The sequence below is a fragment of the Staurois parvus genome, unplaced genomic scaffold, assembly GCF_062004578.1.
Source record: "Staurois parvus isolate SC_StPar_1 unplaced genomic scaffold, SC_StPar_1.0 ptg000270l, whole genome shotgun sequence".
Lineage (NCBI taxonomy): Eukaryota > Metazoa > Chordata > Amphibia > Anura > Ranidae > Staurois > Staurois parvus.
In genome coordinates this window covers 849317-877002 of record NW_028318066.1, presented here as the reverse complement: position 1 = coordinate 877002, position 27686 = coordinate 849317, and the positions used below count along the sequence as shown (strand labels likewise).

Here is a 27686-nt window from a genome sequence, read left to right as displayed (position 1 = left end):
GTATTCAGTGCTAATTTTAATTGACCGAATAGGTACATATTCAGCCTCCTATAGAGGAGTCTTCGTATATTTATTCGCCAGGTACCTTCTTGAAAAGAAGAAACGCAGTAACCTTTTTAATGAATGCTTATTTAGAAACACAGTAACATTTTAATGAATATTTATTTAGAAATCATGACAAAGTAGTGGGTAGGCTTATGTGTCCATCACAGATATACAGAGGGGGACACACAATACATTTTGCATGGTAAGAAATGGCTTCATGAAACTGAAGTGTAGAATTCTGGAGACGTCCACCAGTGGTGTCAGGAAGATGCTGCACTGCTGGCAGGCTGTGGATATGCTTGTAAAGCCAGTTCTATATAGCCTGGTTTCTTTGCTTCCATTTTAACAAACATCTGCAACAATCAAGAGAATACAGATAAAATGCCTTCCAGAGTTTGGATAGCAAATACATTATTTAATTCAGCAGCCAGGAGAAAATATTGTTGCACTTACAATCAATAGCTAAATGTGTTTCAAATAATGAAATTCTTCGTATACTCGGGGTTTAGTTTTAAACTATGTAGATGAAAAGATGAATATGTTGCAGCTCTTTGATCTGCAGCAGTTTGAAGGGATATTACGGTTTACATAAACCCCATCTCTATAAATGACTAGTCAACATACAGGCACACATTTCCTAATCTATAGAAGATGGAGGCTTTTCATCTTCTGTCTCCCTGGTTGACCCATGATGAAGAATTTTGCAGTAAGTACATAATCCCCTTTTTGATTTATACGGCAGGAAGAATTTCTTTATGCCAGCTCTTAGATACTTCTTTGCCATGTTACCAGACTTCAAAATACATACTTGGGAAAAAGAAAGTGTTACCATAATAAGATCCCTGCCGTCAGCTCCCTGGGATTCTCTTGCACACTCAGTATCAGGATGTACCATGTGGTAGAGTCGCACTAGACTCACAGCATCATCTAATCTGGAGAAAAACAATAGTGAAATTGCACAGATATGTATTTTCTCTAATAGCCAGGCTAGGTATAAAAAAAGGGGGTTGTTTTAGCTGAAGTGGCAGGAAGACATCTGCCTGCCTTTCCAATTCGCTACCAGCTGAATGTATTATATCATGTGGTGACAGTCCGATTCCCTTTTCTTCATAGCAACAGAGACAATCACTCCCACCTTGCAGAGATTACATGTGTACTTGTTGCAGTATATTCCTTAGTTATTTAGCACCTAGATTCTACCATGTCTTCATTTAGTTTATGGCAGCCATTCTCAACCTTTTCACTTCTGAGGAACCCTTGAAATATGTTTCAGGTCTTGGGGAACCCCTGGAGAACTTTGGAAGTCAGTGGGAAAATTGTCTACTACATTGGCCTTCAGTGGGAAGAATACCTCCTTACAGTTACCTAAAAGGTTCACTGATGTCATTTTGCTGACTCAGCTAAGTGGTGTTGGCCTGAACTATGCAGGCACCATCAGATGGGAGGTTGATCAGCCACCCACAGAGCAAGGACCGCTGGTTTACAGCAGGCGTCACTAAATGGGGGACTCCTCTCCTCCCGCCACTGCAGCTGTTAAAAGTAACAGCACACACCCTCTTCCCTGCTGTGAGTTCAACAGGCGAGTACATACAGAAGAGGAGTCCACCCTCTGCAATGCTGTGTTAAGGTATTACGGTCAAGGGGGAAGATGTGATAGGGGGGGGGGGGCTGTAGGAGAAGGAGGAGCTGTGATATGGGGGGGGGGCTGTAGTGTGAGGAGGAGCTGTGATATGGTGGGGCTGTAGTGTGGTGAGGAGGGCTGTGATATGGGGGGGGCTGTGATATGGGGGGCTGTAGTGTGAGAAGGAGGAGCTGTGATATGGTGGGGCTGTAGTGTGGTGAGAAGGAGGACTGCGATATGGGGGGGGGGCTGTAGTGTGGTGAGAAGGAGGAGCTGCGATATGGGGGGTGGGGCTGTAGTGTGGTGAGAAGGAGGAGCTGCGATATGGGGGGTGGGGCTGTAGTGTGGTGAGAAGGAGGAGCTGCGATATGGGGGGTGGGGCTGTAGTGTGGTGAGAAGGAGGAGCTGCGATATGGGGGGTGGGGCTGTAGTGTGGTGAGAAGGAGGAGCTGCGATATGGGGGGTGGGGCTGTAGTGTGGCGAGAAGGAGGAGCTGCGATATGGGGGGTGGGGCTGTAGTGTGGCGAGAAGGAGGAGCTGCGATATGGGGGGGCTGTAGTGTGGCGAGAAGGAGGAGCTGCGAGATGGGGGGGCTGTAGTGTGGCGAGAAGGAGGAGCTGCGAGATGGGGGGGCTGTAGTGTGGCGAGAAGGAGGAGCTGCGAGATGGGGGGGCTGTAGTGTGGCGAGAAGGAGGAGCTGCGAGATGGGGGGGCTGTAGTGTGGCGAGAAGGAGGAGCTGCGAGATGGGGGGGCTGTAGTGTGAGAAGGAGGAGCTGTGAGATGGGGGGGCTGTAGTGTGAGAAGGAGGAGCTGTGATATGGGAGGCTGTAGTGTGAGAAGGAGGAGCTGTGATATGGGGGGGCTGTAGTGTGAGAAGGAGGAGCTGTGATATGGGGGGGCTGTAGTGTGAGAAGGAGGAGCTGTGATATGGGAGGCTGTAGTGTGAGAAGGCGGAGCTGTAATATGGTGGGGCTGTAGTGTGGTGAGGAGGAGGAGCTGTGATATGGGGGGGCTGTAGTGTGGTGAGAAGGAGGAGCTGTGATGTGAGAGTGTGCGATTGCAAGAGGGGCTGTGATGTAAGCAGGGCTCTGAAGTGAAAAAGGGGTTGTGATGTGAAGGACCCAAGAGGCACAAAACAAAAACGAGATTCGGACCTCTGCAGAAAGAAAATGTTAACTGAACCTCCGTGAATTTTAATTCAGTACCCCGGGTTTAGAGGTCTGTTACTCTGTTAATACAACTGGCTGGGACCTGGTGATTGACAGCCGCTACCACAAATTGTGGCACAGGTAGGGCGCATGCGCCCCCTACCCGGATTTGAAAAATCTCTCACACACACGATTTTGCGCACCCGTGCCGCCCTGTAGCAGTATATCTTCTATAGGGCGGTCAGGAAGCAGATAATATACCTTCCTATTTATTTACCAACGCTAGCAGCATAAGGATTAAAAATAGCCAACGTTAACTGAGTGAGTGAAGTTGCGCTTTAAGTTCACTATAGAGTAAAAGCAGACTGTACACTGCTGAACCTACATAAACGCAGAAGGGGCCCTAGGTTTTACAATACATTTATAAGAATGTAAAAGAATTTTGTATGAAATATTAAACAGAGAGGGGTGGGACCTATGCTGTTAAACATTTTATGGAGAGCAAAAAATGCTTTCATTCTCACTAACTGAGGAACACAGGAATTCAGATACTTTCAGCATATTCCAAAGCACTCCAGCTAAGAGGTGCACAGCAGACCAACAACCACTAATAGGTCCAACAAAACAGATTTGAGGATGGCCTGTAGGCAAAGAGCTGCCTTAAGAACCAATGCCAGAATCTGAAACTGGATGAGGCCAAGCGCCCTACCAAATAGGGGAACCTATCAACATGACCCAAGGGAGTACAAGGAGAATCAACCTTATGCTCAAGGCTAATAAAAGAAAAGTCACCACCAGAGGGCAATAACTCCACATGGAAAGAAATACCTAAACCTGGACCAAGTGAAAAGCTGAGAACCAGAACCCACCAAAACAGAATAACAGATTCCCCTGTAACAAAGAAAAGAAAAAAGAAAATGCTGATGAGCACCAGGTACCACTGAGGGCAACACATGCTCCAAGGGTATGAGATCCTTCTAAACAGGGCAGCAGTGGCCCAAATGGGGCACAGCTCAAGAGGCCAAGCTGACCCAGGGACTGGAGCAAGGAGTCTAGGAGCAAGAGGAACTCATGGGACTGGAGAGAGTGCATTAATCTTTGCGTTAGTACTAGGAAGAGAAGAGGGAGTAGCTGAAGAGAGTGAAAGAGGTAATGGATTGGCTTGTGAGCCTAGAGGAGTGTTCTCTGCAAACATCCAAAGACCCACAAGGATTCACAATCGGCTCCCACTTGTAGAAGTGGAGACACACTTTCATGCAGAAGACCTAGCTGGAAACTGATCTCTAGCTTTGCGGGTTGTCTTAAGGTCTGGGAACATCTATTGGAGAAATAAATGAAGAAGGGTGAAGCTCAGCTGACCCATCCTTGGACCTTTTAGTTTGAGGCAAATGTGTGCTCTGGCCTCCTGTGGAATTCGATAATGGTATCAAGTTTAGGTCAATGACAATGTCCCTGAAGCCATGCAAGTCAGGTACGTTTTTGAGTGCTTTATACATCAATGTGGACATTAGACCCATATGGGAAACAGGTTTAGATGCCATTAAAACTGAAGCATGTGGGTCCAGACATATGTTGCACCTGCTTTATTACAAAAGGGGTCTACCCTGGCTGTAAAGAGATCCTTTTTGAGAGATCTAATCTGCTACAGTTTAAAAAGTTAAAGGCTAAATTCACCTTTTACTTAAACTGGTTGAAGCAGGCAAGGGGCCCCAGTAGTTTTAAATTCACTGCCATTTATAACAACATTGTTTAATGCAAATGCTATACATGTAGGCCTGTTAAGTCACTCAAGTCTGTCCAATATATTCCCAATGTTTACATTTCTATGTCCTGGCTTATGCCTGTTGTTGGACACTTGCCCCAGCAACACAAGAGCAAATGTGCTTCCTGATTCTAAAGCTGCACATGTGCAGTGATATCTCTATCATCACAGCAAAGACTCTCTCCTAACATATCCCCACCTGAATCCTCTCAGTGCTGTAGACCCTTTCCATCTCACACTCTGAGCTATAACAAAATGGCCACTGAGCCTTCTTCTATGAGGACAACTAGAGATTATCACTCAAAAGGTGCAGCAGCAGGATGATGCTTAATGGCAAGAAAAAACATAAAATGTGTGGCTCTTCATCCAGATGATATCAGTGCTCATTTCTAACCCTTTCCACAGTAAAATCAGTAGTAGCAAAAAAAAGCACCCAGTGGTGCAAAATGTGAGGTAACTCCCAGAGTGAGTCTTCAGAGACAAACAGACAAGTCCTGAAGCAATGCCATGGCTCTGGACCTAGAAAGCGCTCTGCAGTTAACTTCTACCAGTACTTGATGTCTACAGAGCACCTAAGCAGAACCCAGTGCCAGAAAGACACATTACTATCCCTGCAAGTGTTCAGTTCAGTAGGGTCCGGGTATGGTACTCCAAAGTCAGGGTGAAAAAGAGGCCAGTCTGCATATCTGCCAAGTAGAAGCCAGCTTAATCAGTGATGTAGCAAAGAATCTTGATTGAAGTCAAATAGAAGAATAAATCCAAAATAAAGAAAAAAAATGCTCACAAAAAGCGATTAAACTATTCTTTTTAGAGCATGCTGGGTAGAGGAAGGGCTATCCTGGGCTGGCCTACAATTTTATCATTTTTTTTTTTGCCAGTGTCCAATCCACCTGTAAGCAGCCGTATAACCCTATAGTCTCTAAGAGTTTCAGTGGCTTTCAGTTGGATTAAAGTAGAACAGCAAAACTTTTTTTTTTTCATTTTGGCCAGGGTAAGACAGGGTTATAACCTCAATTATTTTGCCATCTCTTCTCTTCCAAAACAGGAAGTGACCTGAAATCCCTAGCGTCCACATCAGAAGATTTCCCCTCTATTTCTGTTCAATTTGGAATTTTTGTTTTTGGTCATAACAGTAAACAGGACAAATAGAGACTAACTTTCCCTAATGGGGGCACAGAAAGGCATTCTAATCCATGTCCACTCTATAAACAGAAGGATGGTATATTATAGATATTTTCGTATACAATAATCTTTTAGATGTATGATTTAGTAACTTACAAATCTTGTTGAAGCATGTCTATAAGAAGTCCATCAATGTTCTTTAGAGAGCACAAGTGCCACACCATACCTCCAAAATGCCGTGTCGACCTCAACAGGTTATACTTTCTTTGCTTGTCAATGTCCTGAAATATTTCGTTCCTGACCTACAACACAGGAGTGAAATATGCAAAATCACTCAGGAGGATAATATCTGTGTTACTGTAACCACAGACTGGCAGATCATTCACTCATCACCATTGGGGGAGATTAAAACTGGAGAGTACAAAATCTGGTGCAGCTCTGCATAGAAACCAATCAGCTTCCAGGTTTTATTTTCAAAGCTTAATTGAACAAGCTAAAATGATCAGCTGATTGGCTACCATGCACAGCTGCACCAGATTCTCAGTGCTCCAGTTTTAGTAAATCTCCCCCATTGCCTTGATCACTGCATCCTTCCACAGATAGTAACTCGGAGCTCTGGCACAGAGAAAAGAATGTTCTCTATTCCATGAAAAGAAAGAGAGGTGCCTGAGAGATAAACATTTTTAAAGCTTGATTATGAGTGCCTAGTCTTTAAAGTTAATCTCCAGACAAACCACAAAATAAAAAATTGTTGAAAAACATAAGTGAACTGTCTTACCAGCCAAGTGATTTGTAATTATACTCAACTTTTGATTAATACACCTCTGCTTGGCATCACAACCTGGGTGTGACAACACTTGTTCTATCAGAATTACAGAGCACCTAACTGGCTGCTGATTGGACAATAAAGCAGCAACACACTAAGCCATTAAAAGGATAAGTTCACCTTTGGGACCATGTTACATGTTCCACCTGTTTTTAAAGGTGGAACATGTAACATGTTTCCACTCCTGCAGCCGCTGACTGTAGTGGCAGCAAGTGGGGAATATTCTGCCCCTGCTGGATATCATTATTTTAAAAAAACACGGGGCTCTGCCTACCCAGCCATGTCGTTCATTAACACGGGTTCTGTGAATGAGAAACTACAAGTCTCCCAACCTTTGCAGCTGTTGGCTTGTAGTTCTCAATTTATTATCATGGCCCTGTTGGGTACTCTGGTAGTTCATTGTCTCTTCCTGTCAGTGTGTAGCTGCCTGCCTGTAGAAGGAATAAAGCACAAAGATACACCGACAGGTCTGCAGGAGTCCTGCATGGTACTCACAACCTACTGATCGCGAGTGCAATGCTTTACAGGCTCCAAGTAAAAAAAAAAATTAAATGCACATTTTTTTTTTATCTGTAAAACAGACGTGCATTTATTTTAATTTTTTTTAAAGGTGAACTTATCCTTTAACATATTCCTCCTGTCAGCATATGTCCATGCACTAGAGCCTAGTTGGCTCCCAATGCTGCCCCTTTCTCTCCCAGTGAAAGTACCACTGTGCAAAGAACTATAGAGCGGTTGATATGAACACAGAGTTTGGTTTTATTTGAATGTAAAATGCATTTGATTACTTTGTTAATGAAATACACAACAGCAACAAAGAGCGTTTTTGTGCATCTACCTGGATTTCAGCGCTAACCTGGTATTACTCATTTACTACACACAAGGATTATACCTGTTCCATCACAGATGTGGATCAGTTCCTATGTTGGACAACTGTGTTAGGCAGACACATTTAGTATCGTTCTGTATGCTAAAGCTGAGGTTTTATATCTATACAGTATTATTATAGGTTTGTTTCAGCATAAGATATTGTTGGCATGAAATAAACATTGCTGATAGGTTCATGGCTACTGTATGATTAGGGGCTAGGTGTGAAGGTTACAGAATAAAGATGAGAAGGGTTTTGGAATTTCATGCCGTCCAAAAAGATCATAAGCACTATAAGCATTGGTGCCAAATACCAATCTGTTCTGAAATATTATTCATTTATAATTTATTGGTGTTGAAACTTCCTACACCAAAGTTCACAAGCTGAAAATCAAGAAACCAGAGGCCTTACTAAGTACTTACCTTTATATATTCTCCGGAATCAGGCTCAAACTGGATAATGCAGCGGTCTAGGAGCTCTTCGTGTCGATCTTGATTAAATACATGCTGCAAGGAACAAGGAAGACATCACACCCCAGTTTTGGCACTCAGCAGGGATTCTTGCATTTAAGTGTGTCATTTACCTTCATGTTTTTCTCTTTGAACACAAGTGAAGGGACCAATCTTCGACCTTGGAGGGGAAAATAAACCTGGATCATTCGGTCTCTCTCTTCCCAGGTGGCTTTCCGCAAAACACCATTTGTCTCTCGCACTACAATAAATCTTTCCTATGATTAAACAAACATATGAGAGTCCTTTAGGCAGAATTCCAACCAAAAACAAGATAAAAATTATTAGCACATTAAACAACCAAAAAACAACCTTTTCTACAATATTCAATTTGAATCAGTTTTTTTTCCCTAACAACTAAATGTCCACAGTTTGATGGCAGCATCATTAACCCACTTTCTCTAAGCCCAGGGCAACCTGGACCCCCTTGTGACTGAACAGTAAAATGAGAAGCAACACAATGATGAGCACATCTTTATGTCACTCTGCTCTCTTCTTCTCTCAGCATGCTTCTAGACAAAATATGAACTGATTGGCTTTTTATACAGCTTTTCCTCTCACATCCCAGCCCTGCTGTGCAGGGACTGCAGGAGACCGATACCAGGTTCTAGTATTTAAAATGCATGCATTTAAAAATAATTTTAAAGCTGAACTCCAGGGGATGTAAAAACCCTTTCTTGCAGTGGGACTGAATCTAACACTGCAAGGATTAAAAGCTTGATCACCTCTAGGGGAACAGGAAAATTGGATTTTGCTACCTACTTACCTGTAAAATCCATTTCCACAGTTTGGAGACCACTGTCCTAAATCAATAAAGAAATTTGAGGGGAGGGCGACACCTTGATAGCCACCATCAACATTCCCTCAGGACCTACTCAGCCGTCCGTAAAACACTGCGGCCAAAGGCAGAATCCTCTGCAGCTCTGACAGCCACCTGGTAGAACCTTGTGAATGTGTGAACTGAAGACCACGTAGTGGCCTTGCAAACCTGAGCCACTGATGCCTGATGACAGATTGCCCAAGATGCCCCCCCAAATCCTGCTTGTGTGTGCCTTCACCCAAAAGGGTGGGACCTTACCTTTCAAACCAAAGGCTAGAATGATCAATTGGCAGATCCAATGTAAAATAGTCACCTTGGATGCCACCTACCCTTTCCTAGGCCCCTCAGGCAGCATGAACAGGGCATCCGACCTCCTGACCTGTGATGTCACCTTCAAGAAGACCCTTAGAGCATGTACTGCATCCAAGGTCTCTTGCTGACTGACGCCCAGGAAAGAATGAAGGTAGAACGATGTCCTGACTGAGATGAAAAATAGAAATCACTTTTGGTAAACAAAAAGTCGGTTAAGGTCGTAACAAAACCTTATCTTGATGCAAAACCAGAAGTGGTTCTCTGCAAGAAAGAGCAGCTAGCTCCAACACCCTTTTTATAGAAGTGATTGTCACTAGTCAACAGGACCAGTGGAATATCCCTAATAGGTTCAAATGGTGCAAAAACTTCCAAAACCAAGTTCAGGTCCCAAGGACACAAAGGTAACCTGACAGGAGGAGAAATATGCATTACTCCTTGGAAAAAAGTGCAAATCAAAGAGTGAGACACAATGGACCTCTAGGAAAAAAAAAACAGCTAATGCTTAAGCCTGGCCATTAATGGTACCAACAGCCAATTTCTTCTCCAACCCTGATTAAAGAAAACGACAGAATCCTACCAATCACATATTTTCGTGGGTGCCATTTACGGACCTCACACTAGGAAATGTAAGCCTTACAAGTTCTGCAATAAATGTTCTAGAGACTATCTTTCTAGCGTTCAACATAATGGGGATTACGGAAGCCAATACCCCCTTTTTCTTCAGGATCTGGGTCTCAATAGCCATGCTGTCAAATTTAGTGGCTGTAAAGCTGGGTGCAATATAGGTCCTTGAGCCAGCAGGTCTGGCTGGCACGGCAGAGACCATGAACCTTCCACTGCCAGTCTCACTATGTCTGCATACCAGGTCCTCCTGAGCAAGGCTGGGGCAATCAGTATCACCAGAAATGATTCCATCCAAATCCTGCATAAGAGACGTGGCAGCAGCTGAATCAGAGGAAAAGCATAAAATCAGAGAAAACTGGCTCCAAGGAATCACTAAGGCATCAACCCCTGTCACATGAGGGTACCTTACCCTTGACACAAAATGATTGACCTAGTAACCCCATCGCTGGCAGATTGTTTAATACTGCAAATGTAAATTTACCATTCCCGCCACAGGACTCTGAATCATAACAGGAGTCCAACCTTCACCCATCACAGTGGGCTTTGTCATGCAGACCTTCAAAAGACTCAGTCCCCACAATGTGGGGCAGCTGCCTCAGACCTGTGCAGCACCCCAGCAGAAAGCGCCCTTGTCAGTATTTACTGCACAGGGTTCCATTACGCAGGGTCCAACGCCGTAAGGCAGTATTACAGGCAAATCCCAGAGGACTCTTCTTTTTATGCAGTGAGGCTCAGGTACCATCCATCTTGGCTAAGCAGCTTTCCGAATGGATCCGATTTAAGTCCATGATTCCCAAGGGAACCCACTCAGACCTTAGTTATGCTCCTTGGAGCACAAGCAACACTTTTAGTGACCATCCATCTTACAGACACTGGCAAAAAAACTGAGGTACTTCCTGTGTAAGAGGGGTTATATAGGGGAGGATTTCCTCTCTGATTGATCAGCCAGTGTCCATTCACCTAGAGGTGGCGTATAATCCACAGTCATGAATATCCTGCTCTGTGTCCTGTGATGTACGATAAAGAAAAGCCATTTTACTGAATGATCCTCTGCTCCTGCAGGCTCGTCCTTGATGGTTTCTGCAGTCTGTTCTCATCTATGTTCTGGCAGTCAGATGCCCCTGATATCATCAAGACTGATGCAAAGTCTCTCCTCATTGGCTCACTGGCTGTGATTGATAGCAGCAGGAGCCAATAGGCTCCCGCTGCTGTCTGAACTAATGAGGAAGAGTTCCCAAACAGCAGAGGCTTTTGGCAATGTAGCTGGATAGGAGGGGGGCCAAGTCATGATTGGGGAGAAGGGGGAGGGCTGCTGTATACACAAGGTTTTTACCTTCATGCATAGTATACATGAAGGCAGGGGCAGACTGACCATTTGACACTTCCTCTCTCCAATGGGGATACAGATCACAAAACACCTGACAGGGCTTCTAAGCTTTCCCTTGGAAAGCTGGACTTTGATTCAAGTGATAGGGGTTTTATGAAAAGTCCTATGGAGAGAATATGGAGTAATGGCCCTCGCACAAGCTGGCAGTTAAGAACCTAAAAATGGTCAGAGGTAGCCTGACATAAATCAACACAAGTTCATTTTCACCCAGCAGCCTATAGTTCTAAAATTGGTCAACCAGAATCTAATGTCAAAGGGCGGCTAAAAACTGAACAAGAATGGAGGTCACAAAATTGCCATCCATTCCATTCAGCAGGGGATCTACTCATGGATTCCCTTTTGAACAGAAAGAGGAGTGCTCCCATCTGAAACTAAGAGCTATTTGTTTCCCTTGGTACCAGAGCTCAATTCACAAAATGTAACACACCAGCAGAATATCTTTATTAAAAAATATATATTTTTCCAGAGTCCAGTAAGATTTAAAAATTACAGACACGTGGCTGAAAATAAAAATCCTTAAAATGCATCCAAACAATAAACTTCTCTTACGTGGTCCTGTTTATTTTGGTATTGAGAGGTTTGTTAATTTTAAGAAAATGCCTATTGTTCTTGCCTCAGATCAAGTGAGCTGACAACTTCCTGTGTTCTCTGACTTTTACATTGTTATTAGTTAGCTCTGAGGACTACAGAACTATATCCCTATATGTTATGGAGAAGGGTGCTATCTTGTTTCTTTTGTCCTGAAAACAGAGGGGCAATTGAGTGTTGTCACCCTAACAGAGAAAAAGCGTTACTGGATAAATCACCAGGTAAAAAAGAGAACAAAGCTTAAAAAAGAAAGTGAACTCAGCCACACCATCTAAGAACTTATAAGTTAAAGTATATTTTATTTTTGTTTTTGGGTTTAGATACATCCTAGTGCTTAATGAACTGAGCCATCATGTTGCTTCAGCCAGGCAGTATACTTACTTGGTGTGGTGTGCTGTAAGTTATGTCGGTGAACACATATTTGGCAGTATCTGTGCCAGAAAGAATCTCATCTACAGTCAGGATTTCATTTATTGGTGTCCGTTCCTCCAACATAGGTGGCATCTCCAAGTACCTCACTGCAGTCTCTGCAGCTTTCTGGATGGCCTATGTGACAGGAAAAAAGTAAACTGTTAGCACACCATGGCTTCTTCAATACATGCTATCCAAGAAAATTAAAGAAACCTACAAACACAATCTATTTCTTTACCTGAAGTGGGATCATCAATGTTCCTGCTGGTATTAAAGTCCTATTTTTTTTATAAAACCATGGGGCTTTCTGCATACAAAATTATTATTAATTAAAGAATGTATCTCAAGATAGATCACTAGTAACTTTTACAACCCCTGGCAAAAAGTATGGAATCACCACTCTTGGAAAATGTTCCTTTAATTGTTTAATTGTGTAGAGAAAAGAGAAAAAAAAAAAAAAAATCGGCACATGAGTGACTTCCCGGAGGACAGCCACATGTAGTAGAAGCTCCGTTCCTGCCACAAGTTCTGCCTGCTCTCTGGGGCCAGTCTGCTACTCGGTTTTTACTTTGCATGTCGTCAACTAAAAAGAAAGGTAAGGGGACCGCTCAAAAGTCCCTTACTAATTACCTATTGCGGAAACAGGAGCAGTGCAGCATGTCCCAAGATGGCGCCGGGAAAGCATCCCCATTCCGTTTCTCACAGGACACAGTGGCCCAGTCCTCTGCACAGGAGAGCAAGTACTCACAGCAGCTTGCAAAGGGGGATTTGGAATTTTGTCTGGAGACTATGTATATTAAATTGGCTGCTAAATTTCAATCAGAGCTTTATAAAAGCACGAATGTCCTTTCTCAGGAGACAGCTGCAGTTGAGGCCAAAACTGATCGTTTGGAAACGAAACATGATGAACTCAGTTTGGCCTATGGCGAGCATTCCAGGGACCACGACCTTTACTCAATTACAGGCGCAGGTGAAAGATCTTGATAACCGTAATCGCAGGAATAACTTGTGCATCCGTGGGGTCCCCGAGACAGTGACTGATCTTTCACAAGCTATAATTAAGTTGTTCAAGTCCCGTCTTCCAGATCAAGATGCGAAGGCCTTTACTTGTGACTGTATACATAGAACGCTGCGTCCAAAGCCTCCTATAGATAAACCTCCTCGGGACAATTCTGTGCATGAAAAATTTCCTGATTAAAGAGGACATTCTTTGAGCTGCTCGCAACACCCCTATGATATCCTTGGAGGGTTCGACCCTGCAAATTTTTACAGATGTCTCTCAGGCCACACTGGAGAAGCGACGCAAAATGAGGAAGGTCATGTCTGTCTTATCCTCGGCTCGAATTCGCTACAAATAGGGCTTTCCCTTTAAGTTGATCATTCCACACAATGGAAGCTAGTATACATCTACTACTCCTCTTGATAGTCAAGAAATCCTGGTGAAATTGGGCCTAGCAGATGCTCCTGCGCCTCAACGCCTACCCTCAACCTCCTGGGTATCTCCCATTTGGAACACTCCATCTGCACGGCATGATAGGAGGAGAGTCAGACAAGAGGCCGTATGAAGGTGATCCTCGGTTTTAGCTGTTCTCCCCCACCTCTGATCACTTATTGGGACATGTCTCTTGACGCTTTATCATTAGTTGTGTCCGTTATTTTTGGGTTAACTCCCTATACGCCTTGACATGCTACATGTTTTATATGGGTTCTTAGGCCTTTATTATTTGCTTGCAGGCTGGGTCTGTGGGAGCTGTCGATGTGCAACCCCACCCTGTTGCCAAGTATGGTCAGAGGTGCCTCCTTGGCGGCAAGGTTTGGGCCCTGATGGCCTCTGGAAATGATAGTTTTCTGTCTTTTCAGGTGAGGCAGTTCGCCTACCTGATCCATGGTTTCTTTTGATCTCCATAGTTATAGGGGCTGCTCTGGCCCTGCTTATATCATTTTATGTTGTTTTTCTTTTTTGGTACATGATTGTTGTCATACTTTTGGTTGTACAGCTGGGTAATCCCCCCCCCCCAGAATTTTTTGCTACGATAATGTTGTTAAGTGCCCTTTGCTACATGTTTAAAAATGGTGATCCATTGCCTTTCACATAATGTCCAGGGTTTTAATTCTCTGCATAAGCGCAAAACAGCTTTCCAGTATAGGCGGCTAGGGGCGAAGATCCTTTTATTACAAGAGACCCATTTTGCAGCGGATAAACATCCTACATTTTTCCACAAATCATATAAGCAAGCATTTTATATTTTACATTCCACCAAAAGTAGGGGGATGGCGATGTTTTTCCATAACTCATGTTCCTTAGATGTGCAACAGGTCTATCGTGACCCAGAGAGCAGGTCGTGAACTTACAATAGCTAATGTTCATGCACCGAATTCAGCTCAGGCTACCTTTTATTCAAATTTTTTTGAAGTTCTTGATAAGTTCCTGTCCTCCCATTTATTGGTAGGAGGTGACTAATTTGGTGGCAACCCGTTATTGGATAGAAGTTCCTCTTCACCCTCTTCCCCAGCCTTCCCAAAATCTCTTAAGAAATGTTTAGATTCGTTCCAGCTGATTGACTCTTGGAGGGCTCATAATGTGGGAGCTAGGGATTACACGTTTTATTCCCATCCGCATGATTCCTATGCTAGGTTGGATTACATATATTGCTCTCCGATCCTTCTGGCCAACTCTACAGTCAGGTCCATAAATATTGGGACATCGACACAATTCTAACATTTTTGGCTCTATACACCACCACAATGGATTTGAAATTAAACAAACAAGATGTGCTTTAACTGCAGACTGTCAGCTTTAATTGGAGGGTACTTACATCCAAATCAGGTGAACGGTGTAGGAATTACAACAGTTTGCATATCTGCCTCCCACTTGTTAAGGGACCAAAAGTAATGGGACAATTGGCTTCTCAGCAGTTCCATGGCCAGGTGTATGTTATTCCCTCGTTATCCCAATTACAATGAGCAGATAAAAGGTCCAGAGTTCATTTCAAGTGTGCTATTTGCATTTGGAATCTGTTGCTTTCAACTCTCAAGATAAGATCCAAAGAGCTGTCACTATCAGTGAAGCAAGCCATGCTTAGGCTGAAAAAACAAAACAAATCCATCAGAGAGATAGCAAAAACATTAGGCATGGCCAAAACAACTGTTTGGAACATTCTTAAAAAGAAGGAATGCACCGGTGAGCTCAGCAACACCAACAGACCCGGAAGATCATGGAAAACAACTGTGGTGGATGACCGAAGAATTATTTTCGTGGTGAAGAAAACACCCTTCACAACAGTTGGCCAGATCAAGAACACTCTCCAGGAGGTAGGTGTATGTGTGTCAAAGTCACCAATCAAGAGAAGACTTCACCAGAGTGAATACAGAGGGTTCACCACAAGATGGAAACCATTGGTGAGCCTCAAAAACAGGAAGGCCAGATTAGAGTTTGCCAAACGACATCTAAAAAAGCCTTCACAGTTCTGGAACAACATCCTATGGACAGATGAGCCCAAGATCAACTTGTACCAGAGTGATGGGAAGAGAAGAGTATGGAAAAGGAAAGGAAAGGAACTGCTCATGATCCTAAGCATACCACCTCATCAGTGAAGCATGGTGGTGGTAGTGTCATGGCGTGGGCATGTATGGCTGCCAATGGAACTGCTTCTCGTATTTATTGATGATGTGACTGCTGACAAAAGCAGCAGGATGAATTCTGAAGTGTTTCGGGCAATATTATCTGCTCATATTCAGCCAAATGCTTCAGAACTCATTGGACGCCACTTCACGGTGCAGATGGACAATGACCCAAAGCATACTGCAAAAGCAACAAAAGAGTTTTTTAAGGGAAAGAAGTGGAATGTTAGGCAATGGCCAAGTCAATCACCTGACCTGAATCCGTTTGAGCATGCATTTCACTTGCTGAAGACAAAACTGGTGATGTCTATGCGCTCCAGACTTCAAGCTGTAATTGACAGCAAAGGATTTGCAACCAAGTATTAAAAAGTGAAAGTTTGATTTATGATCATTATTCTGTCCCATTACTTTTGGTCCCTTAACAAGTGGGAGGCACATATGCAAACTGTTGTAATTCCTACACAGTTCACTTGATTTGGATGTAAATACCCTCAAATTAAAGCTGACAGTCTGCAGTTAAAGCACATCTTGTTCATTTAATCTCAAATCCATTGTGGTGGTGTATAGAGCTAAAAATGTAAGAATTGTGTCGATGTCCCAATATTTATGGACCTGACTGTACGTATGCTGGGATACACTTGTGTTCTTGGTCGGATCATAATATCATGGCGTTGTCTATCACTTTTATAGGCCTAGCGTGTACTCCTTACTCCTAGTGGTTGAATGACGCTACGGTCACAGATACCACCTACCGTCAAGACGTAGCTACTTCAATCCAAGAGTATTTTCAGCTGAACAATACCTCTGACACCACCCCGGCTATGCTGTGGGTGGGTCACAAGGCGGTTCTACACGGCCGCCTTATTTCTATGGCGGCAGCCTGGAATAGGGATCATTGGAAACAAATTCAGACACTCACCAAGGATCTGGAAGCGCATTATAGAGCTCATGTAGGTAACCCATCCATATTGAATAGGGGCATGATATCACAACAGCGCTTAGAACTGAATACCCTGATATTATTATTATTATTATTATACAGTATTTATAAAGCGCCAATAGTTCGCTCAGCGCTGTACATTACAAAGGGGGACAGAACATGTGACAGAACAATACCAATACAATGCAAAACATGAGGGGATCGAGGGCCCTGCTCTTTCGAGCTTACAATCTAGGAGGGAGGGGATGGTGGCACAGGAAGAGATAGCTGTGGGGGATGGAGTGGTAGGAAGAGTGGAGGAGGTCGGCAAGTTAGCAGGGGGTGGGGTAGGCTTCCCTGAAGAGATGGGTTTTCAGGGTGCGCCTAAAGGAGAGGAGAGTAGGTGATAATCTGATGGGTTGGGGCAGGGAGTTCCAGAGGATGGGTGACACCCTGGAGAAGTCCTGGAGGCGGGCATGGGAGGAGGAGACCAGGGAACTAGAGAGAAGGAGGTCTTGTGAGGAGCGGAGTGTGCGTGCTGGGCGGTACTTGGATATTAGGTCAGTGATGTAGTACGGGGCAGTATGGTGGACAGCTTTGTACGTCAGCGTTAGGATTCTGAAATTGATCCGTTGCGCAATCGGAAGCCAGTGGAGGGATTGGCAGAGGGGGGTGGCGGAGACAGAGCGGTTGGAAAGGTGAATGAGTCTGGCAGCCGTATTCAGGATCGACTGAAGCGAGGATAGCCAGCGGCGAGGCAGGCCAGTGAGGAGGGAGTTTCAGTAGTCGAGTCGTGATATGATGAGGGAGTGGATGAGCTGTTTAGTGGTTTCTGGGGTTAGGAACGTGCGTATTTTGGCGATGTTGCGGAGGTGGAGTCTGCACGAGTTTGTTAAAGATTGGACTTGGGGTTGAAAGGATAGGTTGGAGTCCAGAATTACACCAAGTACTCTGGCTTGCAGGGCGGGTTTGATGGTAGCGTTGTTGGATGTGACGGAGAAGTCAATGGGGGGTGGTGTCCGGGCTGGGGGGAAGACAAGAAAATCGGTTTTGGAGAGGTTCAATTTAAGGAAGTGGAGTGACATCCAGTCTGAATAGTGGCCATTAGCTTTGGCGGTTAGCAGGTCGTTGGAGAGTTTGAGTAAGGCAGTTTCGGTGGAGTGTAGGGGACGGAAGCCAGACTGTAGGGGATCGAGGAGGTTGTTGTCGTTGAGGTGAGAGCATAGGCGGGTGTAGACTAGGCGCTCGAGGAGTTTAGATGTAAATGGGAGCAGGGAGATGGGTCTGAGGTTGTTCGGGTCATTGGGGTCCAGGGAGGGCTTTTTAAGTATGGGGGTGATGTGTGCATGTTTCAGAGGGGAGGGGAAAGTGCCGGAGGAGAGGGAGAGATTGAAGATGTGGGTGAGGGAGCGTAGGATGGAGGGGGAAGGAGGTCGTAGGAGTTGTGAGGGGATAGGGTCGAGGGGGCAGGTGGTGAGGCGGGCATCAGAGAGGATCTTGGAGACTTCCTCGATGGTAGTAAGGTCAAAGGTGCGGAGTGTTGGGGGAGCTTCAGTATGAGGAATGTAGGGTGGGGTGGAAGAGGAGGTCAGAGCAGTGGTGGGGCCGTGGGAGAGGGGTGATGAGGGGGTAGCTGAGTGAGGGTGAAGGGGGTTGGAGAGAGTTTGAGCAGCGATGAAGTCCCTGCGGGTTATGTCGAGGGGGAGGGGGGATAAGGGGGTAGCTGTGTGAGAGGGGAAGGGTTGAGAGGGTGTGTGAGTTGCGGCAATGTCCTTGCGAATGGTGTCAATCTTGTTTTTGAAGTGATTGGCAATCTCAAGGGCAGTGAGTGAGGTGCTGGGTGGAGGAGGGGGTGGAGAGAGTAGAGAGTTGAAGGCGGAGAAGAGTCGGCGAGGATTGGAGGAGAGGGCCTTGATGAGGGTCAAGAAGTAGGCCTGTTTGGCAGCATGGAGGGAGGAGGTGTAGGTGTGGAAGGCAGATTTATAGCGGGTGAAGGCTTGTTGGGATTTGGTTTTGCGCCATAGTCGCTCCAGGGCACGACTGTGTCGTTTGAGGGTTTTGGTGTGATCAGTCTGCCAGGGCTGGAGCGGTTGGGGTCTGATATTGCGTGTGGTTAAAGGCGCTAGTGAGTCAAGGGCTGTTGAGAGCGCGTTGTTGTAGGCAGTCATGGCCAAGTCGGGGCAGGACAGGGGAAGGATGCTGTCATGGAGTTGATCAGCTGCAGAGTGGAGGGAGGCAGGGTTAAGGTTGCGGAGGTTACGGCTGGTAGTAGTGTGACATTTGAAGGGGTAGGCGTTGGAGGACGAGGAGATAGAGAAGGTGATCAGGTTGTGGTCAGAGAGAGGGAAGGGGGCGTTAGTGAGGTTGTGGGGAGCGCAGCGGTTGGAGAAGACGAGATCAAGGATATTACCGTCGGAGTGGGTGGAGGATTGTATGCACTGTGCAAGTGTAAAGGAGGAGGTTAAGTGGAGGAGACGGGCTGTGTCCGGGTTGTCGAGGTTGACAGGGATGTTGAAATCCCCAAGGATGATGGTGGGTAGCTCGGAGGAGAGGAAGAAGGGTAGCCAGGAGGAGAAGTCATCCAGGAAGCGGGGTATGGATCCAGGAGGCCGGTATATCACAGCAATCATCAGGGGGGTTGGGGAGAATAGTCGGACGCAGTGGGCCTCAAAGGAGGAGAAGGATAGGGAGGGGGGGTTTGGGAGGACTCGGAAGGTGCACCTGCGGATACCTCAAAAAACTGAAAAAGCTTTACACTGGTCTAAGGCATCCTTTTTATTACACAGAAATTTAGTGTCGACTACGTTCGCTTGTAAACGTAGCCATTCAATTCGTCCCCCATATATATATATATATATATTTATATTAAGTAATAAGCACAGTAATATTTCCTCTTTGCTCCACAAAGTTTTGGAAATTTTTTAAAGAGTTTTACTCCTCCCTGTTAGCTCCTCACCATGCAGATCCCTGCTGTCTCTTGGCTTGATACCATACCTTTTCACGCTCTTACACCCTCTCAGATTTCATCTCTTAATGTCCCTTGTACTCTGGAGGAAATTATTAGGAATAATTAGCATATTGAAAAGTTCCACGGCTCCGGGCCCCGATGGGTTCTCGGCCAGTTATTACAAACATTTTGCCCCTCTTCTAGCCCCATCTTTGGTGTCTATGTTTAATGAGGTTTTGCAGGGGGGCAGGTTTCCTGACGAGATGCTTTTGGCCAACATGTCATTGTTACCCAAACCCTTAAAAGATCACCTTTTACCACAAAACTACAGTCCCATTTCTGTCATGAAAAACGATTTAAAGATCTTCAGCCGTATCTTAACATATACAGTTGTGTCCAAAATTATTCAACCCCCAATGCTGTAAAGGGGTTTAGGGACTATAGTGTACATTTGGAATTGTATTCAGAATCAAATCCTACAAGGACGTTGTAACTACCCAAATGCAACTAAAATGACATCAATTGTTTATGTAATACAGTAGTAAATGGTTCTTATGTGGTTTCTTCATTGCCACAATTATTCAACCCCTTAAAGACTACCACTCTGAAGAACAGAGGTTCATACAGGTGCTTTCCATCAGGTATTGAAAACACCTGTGGATGTCACCGAGCAGCAATCAAGCATAATAAGCACCAATTAGGCAGCTTTAAAATGACTGTGATACTCAGCTCCTTCTAGACATTTACTGGTGTGGTTACAAACATGGTGAAGGCAAGAGAATGGTCCAGGAAGACAAGAGAAGAGGTGATTTCTCTTCACAGGAAGGGCAATGGCTATAAGAAGATTGCAAAGATGTTAAACATACCAAGAGACACCTTAGGAAGCATCATTCGCAAATTCAAGGCAAAGGGCACTGTTGAAACGCTACCTGGTCGTGGCAGAAAGAAGATGCTGACTTCGACTGCTGTGCGCTACCTGAAGCGTAGAGTGGAGAGAAGTCCCCGTGTGACTGCTGAGGAACTGAGAAAAGATTTGTCAGATGTGGGTACAGAAGTTTCAGCCCAGACAATAAGACGCACACTGCGTAATGAAGGCCTCCGTGCCAGAACTCCCAGGCGTACCCCCTTGCTGTCTCCAAAGAATAAGAAGAGTCGACTGCAGTATGCCAAAAGCCATGTGGACAAACCACAAAAGTTGTGGGATAGTGTTCTGTGGACTGATGAAACAAAATTAGAACTGTTTGGGCCCATGGATCAACGCTATGTTTGGAGGAGGAAGAACAAGGCCTATGATGAAAAGAACACCTTGCCTACTGTGAAGCATGGTGGAGGGTCAATCATGCTTTGGGGCTGTTTTGCTTCTGCAGGTACAGGGAAGCTTCAGCGTGTGCAAGGTACCATGAATTCTCTTCAGTACCAGGAGATATTGGATGGAAACGTGATGCAGTCCGTCACACACCTGAGGCTTGGGAGACGTTGGACCTTTCAACAGGACAATGATCCCAAGCATACCTCCAAGTCCACTAGAGCATGGTTGCAGAGGAAAGGCTGGAACATTTTGGAGTGGCCATCGCAGTCACCAGACTTAAATCCGATTGAGAACCTCTGGTGGGACTTAAAGAAAGCAGTTGCAGTGCGCAAGCCTAAGAATGTGACTGAACTGGAGGCCTTTGCCCATGAAGAATGGGCGAAGATACCCGTAGATCGCTGCAAGACACTTGTGTCAAGCTATGCTTCACGTTTAAAAGCTGTTATAACTGTAAAAGGATGCTGTACTAAGTACTAAGATTGAATGTCACTTGGGGGTTGAATAAAACTGATAATGCTGTGAGCACAGAAAAGACATTTGTGGTTATTTCATTATAACTGTTATGTTATATTTGTCTGACCTACAAGTGCCTCTTTAATGTAAATGTAAGCAAGATGACTGAATGATCAAAAGCAATGTCAAACTGGCCAAAACACTCAATTTCAGTGGGGGTTGAATAATTTTGGACACAACTGTAGATTGGCCCCCATTATCTCTTTCTTAGTTTTAGCTGATCAATCGGGATTTATTCCTGACAGGCTTATTACAGATAATGTACCTCTCACTTTGAATGTTATCCAAGATGCTAATGTGCACTCTAAGGTGGAGTTGTTGTTGAGCCTAGACATTAATAAGGCCTTTGATAGTGTCCTCTGATCTCATCTGTTTTCCTTATTACAGCAATTGGGCTTTAGTGAAGAATTTCTCTTTGGTGTACGGGCTTTATACAACTCCCCCAAAAAAGGGTAAGACTGCCTGGCTGCAATTCCGACTTTTTTTACCCTGGGCAGAGGCACCCGACAGGGTGCCCGCTCTCGCCCCTACTGTTTGTGCTTGTTTTGGAACCGTTGGCCATTGCCATAAGGTCATACCCAGATATCTCAGGGTACCCGCTCTTGGTCTCTCAATTTAAGTTATGTATGTATGCTGATGTCATGCTCTTACTAACCCATTAGTATCCTTGCCTAATTCATGCTCACTGTTGAATGATTTTGCATCCATATCAGGTCTCTCTGTAACTTTTTCTAAATCTGTAGTTATGCCTGTCGCAAAAGTGCGCATCAGAGATGGACGCAGTTCAACCATTTTGGCTTCAACCTCATTCTTGGCGAAGGGACTAACCATCTTGAAATATATTTTCCTGCATCCTCCCCTCTCTGTTCAGCCACAGTGAAATCTGGTTGTGGGTCACTAGCAGGCTAGAGCAGCAGGGGGCCCAGAGCTACAAAGCCCCCCATGGGGTTGCATGTCAGGTAAAGGTATGGGGGAGAGGACAGTCATTAAATCTCCAATAAATGCACAAGTTTATATTGCGATTTTGGACACCTTTCTTATTCCACCAATTGAAAGGATGTTTGGTGATGATGACATCATTTTTCTAAATAATGCATCTTGCCATAGGGCAAAAGCCGTGAAAACGTTCCCTCAAGGCATATAGGGATTGATTTACTAAATCACCTTATCTGCAAATGGTTGCAGTTCCCTGCATGACCGACTACTTTAAGAAGATATTTACTAAAGAACTCTTAAAAATAGACACATTCGGAATTTACTGATGGTCACAAAACTTAGAGACTGTCTAAATATGTTCACCTCTTAGAACCAGGTCAACAGCAGTGAAAAAACTTTTTAATGACATGATCTCAAGCAATTTATATTACCTATACATATGTTTGACATTTTTAAAAATAACTGCTTTACAAGAATTGTAAATTTGTCTGTATAAAGTGATATATTTAAAAAAATCCAAACAGGCATTGACTTCACCCAGTTCAGAAATCTCAGTAGTGGGACGACTGAGCATGCGCAGACCAGGAAAACTGAAAACTGCCTTCACCCTGTCGTTTTTTTTAAAGTGCTATAGTAAATACCTTTGTTGGCAAGCCTGGAAATGTCGTTGCAAAGAGTCAACCTGTTTCTTGAAAAGAGTTAACCTGTTCCTGTAAAATGTGATTATTAAACAGACTAACATATACAGTATATATATGCAGTCAGTATTGTGGCTTAGTGGTTAGCACTTCTGCCTAGCAGCCCTAGGGTTACCAATTCAAATCCCAACCATGGAACTAAAGGCAAGGAGTTTGCTTGTTCTCCCTGTGTGGTATTTGTAGTAGTTGGCGGCTGACTGACTGTGGGGTGGGGACAGGTGTTTTTAACCTCCCTGGCGGTATGATCATGTCAGGAATTTTGTGCTGAAAGCGGTACCATTTTTTTTGCATGGAAATATGTAGTTTTTAATTGTAGGCTGTAATTTTTAGGAATAACTCACTGAAATCTGTCCGAAAAAGAGTCTATTAAACATTCCGGATATGATAAAACTTGAAACACGAAATCATAAATTATAATTTAATAAATAATCATAAAAAATAATAATATAATAATAATAAATTTAATTCAATAATATAATCAAACCAAAAACACTGAAATTTGAAATACAGAGGCAAATTCGCACATCGCTGAGCAAAGTCGCAAAATCGTTTTCAGTGTCTGATGACGAATTTCCCCACAAATCATTATCACTCAATTCTGCAAGTGGTTCTGATTTACTATCGCTGTTCTAAAACCGCTTTTGACGTAAAGGGATGCTTTTTTGGCCGCCATGGACTTTTCTAAGTTTCCAGGCAGAAAGAACATTCAAAATGCAGGCAGGGCACAGGACAAAGCAGTGGGGACAAAATGTATGTGAAATGCAGTGAAACAGCAATGACAGCAAAAATGTCATTTTTTAAAAATTTCAAATTTCCCGCCGGTTCCGCCGCCCGAACGTTCCGACGTCACGGGGACCGGAACACGGAAGCCAGATGCCGGCATCCGCCGGAGGAGATGGACGGGGACACTGCAGGGGACCCATCGTGGGAGCGAAGGACAAGGTAAGTGCTGCAGTGACCCCCAGAGAACGCTGCATGGTAAGCCCGAGTGTAGCTCGGGGTTACCGTTCTTGGTATAGAAATTCTACCCCGAGCTACACTCGGGAACACCGCCAAGGAGGTTAAAGAACTCAGACAGGTGCTACTAAGTTAAATTAATGAGTGGAGTAGAGGTGGACTTTTTAAAGGCACAGTAACAGGTCTTTGAGAGCCAGAATTCTTGCTGTTTCTCAGGTGTTCAAATACTTATGTTCAGCAGTGCAAGACAAATAAATTCTTTAAAAATCATACAATGTGATTTCCTGAATTTGTTTTTAAATTCTGTCTCTCAGAGTGGGAATGCACCTACAATGTGAATTTCAGACCCCTCCATGATTTCTAAGTGGGAGAACTTGCAAAATCGCAGGGTGTTCAAATAATTCTGTTCCTCACTGTATACTCATGTAAACAAGTAAAATTACTGCACTAAAATGAAAAATGTTCTATATTTGTTTTACTATAGTCAATGCTGTATTACCAATCTTTACTCAGCTGTGTGCATAGTCCCATAGACAACAATACATATTTCAGATCAGTAAAATACTCAGCATTTGTTACTCCCATGTCCAACAGGCCTAACACTCACTGCTCTCGGAGTTCATGGAGCCAGCACTGCAAGGGACTTTTCATTTTTACACATACCTCTTCAAATTGTTCTTGTGTCATTAACTTGTATGTGGGTGGTATACCGCTTTGCTTCCCCGGCTGGAAAACTTTCTCCAGAACCAGACCAGTCATCTTCTTCAGTATGCTCTGTACTTCTGGATCTGTGAACACAGGAGGTCTGCTCACCAAACTGCTGGCTGATATAAAAAAAAAGGAAAAAAAAAAAAAAGGGACAAACATGACATCACAATTCTGGATGATGTTACACACTCTGCACAAATAAGGAGCTCTACAGAGCAGTTCTCATGTCTTTGGGCTTGTTCTCATGTGCATCAAGGACCTTGTTGCCCCTCTAAAAAGCGATCTGTGGTGGTACCCTTGTTAGAGGGTGTTTGACAAACGGTGAGGAAGTGATATGTCACATCCCCATCACCTGTTTTTTATTTAAAAAGGCTGAACCACTGATCCATACCTGCATGTGTTGCAGTTGAGTCTCGTTTGACAGCCGTAGTACTGCCCATCAAATGCAACACATGGTTTAATTTTTGCTGCACAATGTGTACAGCCCTTCAGGTGGGCAGTCAAGGGTCAGTAAAACCAAGGCTCCACCGCCTGCTTTTACTGCCTCCAAGCTGCCCTCACCACCCATGTGAACAAGCCCATAAACCCTGCAGACCACTGCCAGGAAAGAAGTCTGTACCCCATTCATAAAACTAAACACTAAAATCAATTGTTTTCCATGTGCTATGTTCTTACTATACCTTACTAACAGCTCCCCAACAGATTCATACTTACCTGGATTTGACGCCAGCTGTCAGGGCACTGATGATCAGTGCGGACCCAGAAGTGCCACCTGTCAGTGTCCATCAGTGCCAAATGTTTTCAAAATTTTCAGCGGTTTTTGGTTTAAGAAAAAATGAAAAACCCAGAGGTGATTAAATATCACCAAAATAGAGCTCTATCTGTCACAAAAAAATGATAAAAATGTAATATGGGTACAGTGTTGCATGACCACGCAATTGTCATTCAAAGTGTGACAGTGCTGAGAGCTGGAAATTGGCCTCGGCAGGAAGGGGGTATAAGTGCATTGTAGGTGAAGGGTTAAAGGCAATAAAAAAAAATATATATATACACACAAACAAACACGTCATACTTACCAGCTGTGTGCAGTGGTTTTGAACACAGGAGTCCAGATCCTGCTCTTCTTGGGTCCCCCACCAGTGCCCCTGGCCCCTCCTTCCTGTCCAGTGCCCCCAGAGCAAGCAGCTTTCTATGGTGGGCACCCAATCAGGCTCGTTTCTGAGCCGCTGCTCTGCATGTCCATTCACACACACAGCAGCAGCTCGGCCCGATCTCTATCCTTATTGGCTCAATGGCTCCCGCTGCTATCTCAATAAGGAGGGAGGTCCCTGGAGAGTCGAGGCTCTCGTACACATCGCTGGATTGCAATGGGGCTCAGGTAAGTATTAGGAGGGCTGGGGGAGCTGCTGCACACAGGTGTTTTTTTTACCTTCATACATAGAATGAGCCTTTACAACCACTTTAACATTCTCAGCAATTTGATCTACAGAAGCTCACCTAAGGGATGTTCCGATCCGTGTGATGTGTCCCGTGCTGCTGAATCTTATTTAACCGCTTCCTGACTGCCCTATAGCAGAAGTAGTGCAGCAGGGCTCACCATCACACACACATATATATACCTGATTTTGCCATTGGCAGCCACAGGTTTCGATCACCAGGTCCCAGGTGGATATTCCCTGCTGGCACCCGGCGATTGCCGAGGAACACAATACAGCTCTCTCCCCTGTCAGCACCAGCGTGTTGCTTTGTATTACTCTGCATAGCAGAGCAATACAAAGCAGCATACTTACACAGTAAAACACACAGACAAAATAGTAAAACAGCACACACACAAAATGCCCCAGATGTTAACCCCTTCCTGCCCAGTGTCTTTAGTACAGTGTCAGTGCTTTTTATTAACAGTGATCACTGTATTAGTGTCAGTGATGTCAGTGGCAGTTAGTCAGTTCCCACCAGTGTTAGAATGCCCACCGCAGTCCCACTATAAGTTGCTGATTGCTGCCATTTCTAGTATATTAAAAAAAAATCCAGTATCTATACCGCCATTTGTAAACGCTATAACTTTCACGTAAACCAATTAATTTACACATATTGGGATTTTCTTTTTAGCAAAGACATGTAGAATACATTTTGACCTACATTTATGACTAAATTTGATTTTTTTTTTACTGGACATGTTTAATAGCAAAAAGTCAAAAATATATTTTTTTCTTCAAAATTGTCGGTCTTTTTTTGTTCATAGCTCAAAAAATAAAAATGCACAGGCGATCAAATACCACCAAATAAAAGCTCCATTTGTGAGAAAAAAAAGGACGTAAATTTTGTTTGGGTGCAGAATTGCATGACCACACAATTTGCAGCGTCGGAACGAAAAAAGAAATGGCCTGGTCAGGAAGGGGGTAAATCCTCAGGAGGGCAATTGGTTAAGTAGAAATTGTCTTCCTTTGATGTTCCCCCATAATCTTCTGGTGTGGTGAGGGTTAATAGAAGTGCAGGCGCTGTCACAGGCTCTCCATCAATGCTCCCCTCCTCCATTCATAGAAGCCAGGTCACAGCCCCTATGAATGAAGAGCGATCTATGAATGGAGGGGGCGGAGCTATCAATGGACTTTCCATCCCTCATTCATAGTCCCCGCCCCCTCGTCCTTGTGGTGGACCACACTGAGTGTCTGGGACTTCCTGAAGGTCACACTTTGTATACACCCAGCCATCACTAGAGTGTCAGCTCTTCAGTTCACTTACCTAGTAATCAGATGTCACTGCCCCCTCCTATGACAATAAATGACAGTGTCTGTGTGACAATGCAGTATATCTGGCTCTATAGGTGAATGACACCAACCCCCCACCTCGCCTGCCCTGTGACCGGGGGCCTCACCTCCAGTACACAGCATCCTCCGGATCCCCGTCCTTTCCGGGTGAAGCCTCCTCACCAGACATGCTATGCGGGCAGCCATCTCTGCAGTAATCCCGCTGTGTGGGAGGAGGACAGCCGCAATGCATACCGGGACACTGAGTCCGTTGCCTGATAGCCGAG

General features: G+C 44.4%; 1 protein-coding gene across 1 annotated transcript; it reads right to left on the bottom strand.

Annotated features, from left to right (window-relative positions):
- Positions 1–143: 143 nt before the first annotated feature.
- MRPS22 (mitochondrial ribosomal protein S22) lies at positions 144–27686 on the bottom strand. The gene is made up of 8 exons (XM_089681527.1): positions 27528–27686; positions 24608–24768; positions 12015–12179; positions 7977–8120; positions 7816–7899; positions 5856–6001; positions 875–977; positions 144–398 (listed from the first exon to the last, which is right to left on the bottom strand). The coding sequence occupies exons 1-8, from the start codon at positions 27604–27606 to the stop codon at positions 306–308; spliced, it is 975 nt and encodes a 324-aa protein (XP_089537653.1). The 5' UTR covers positions 27607–27686; the 3' UTR covers positions 144–305.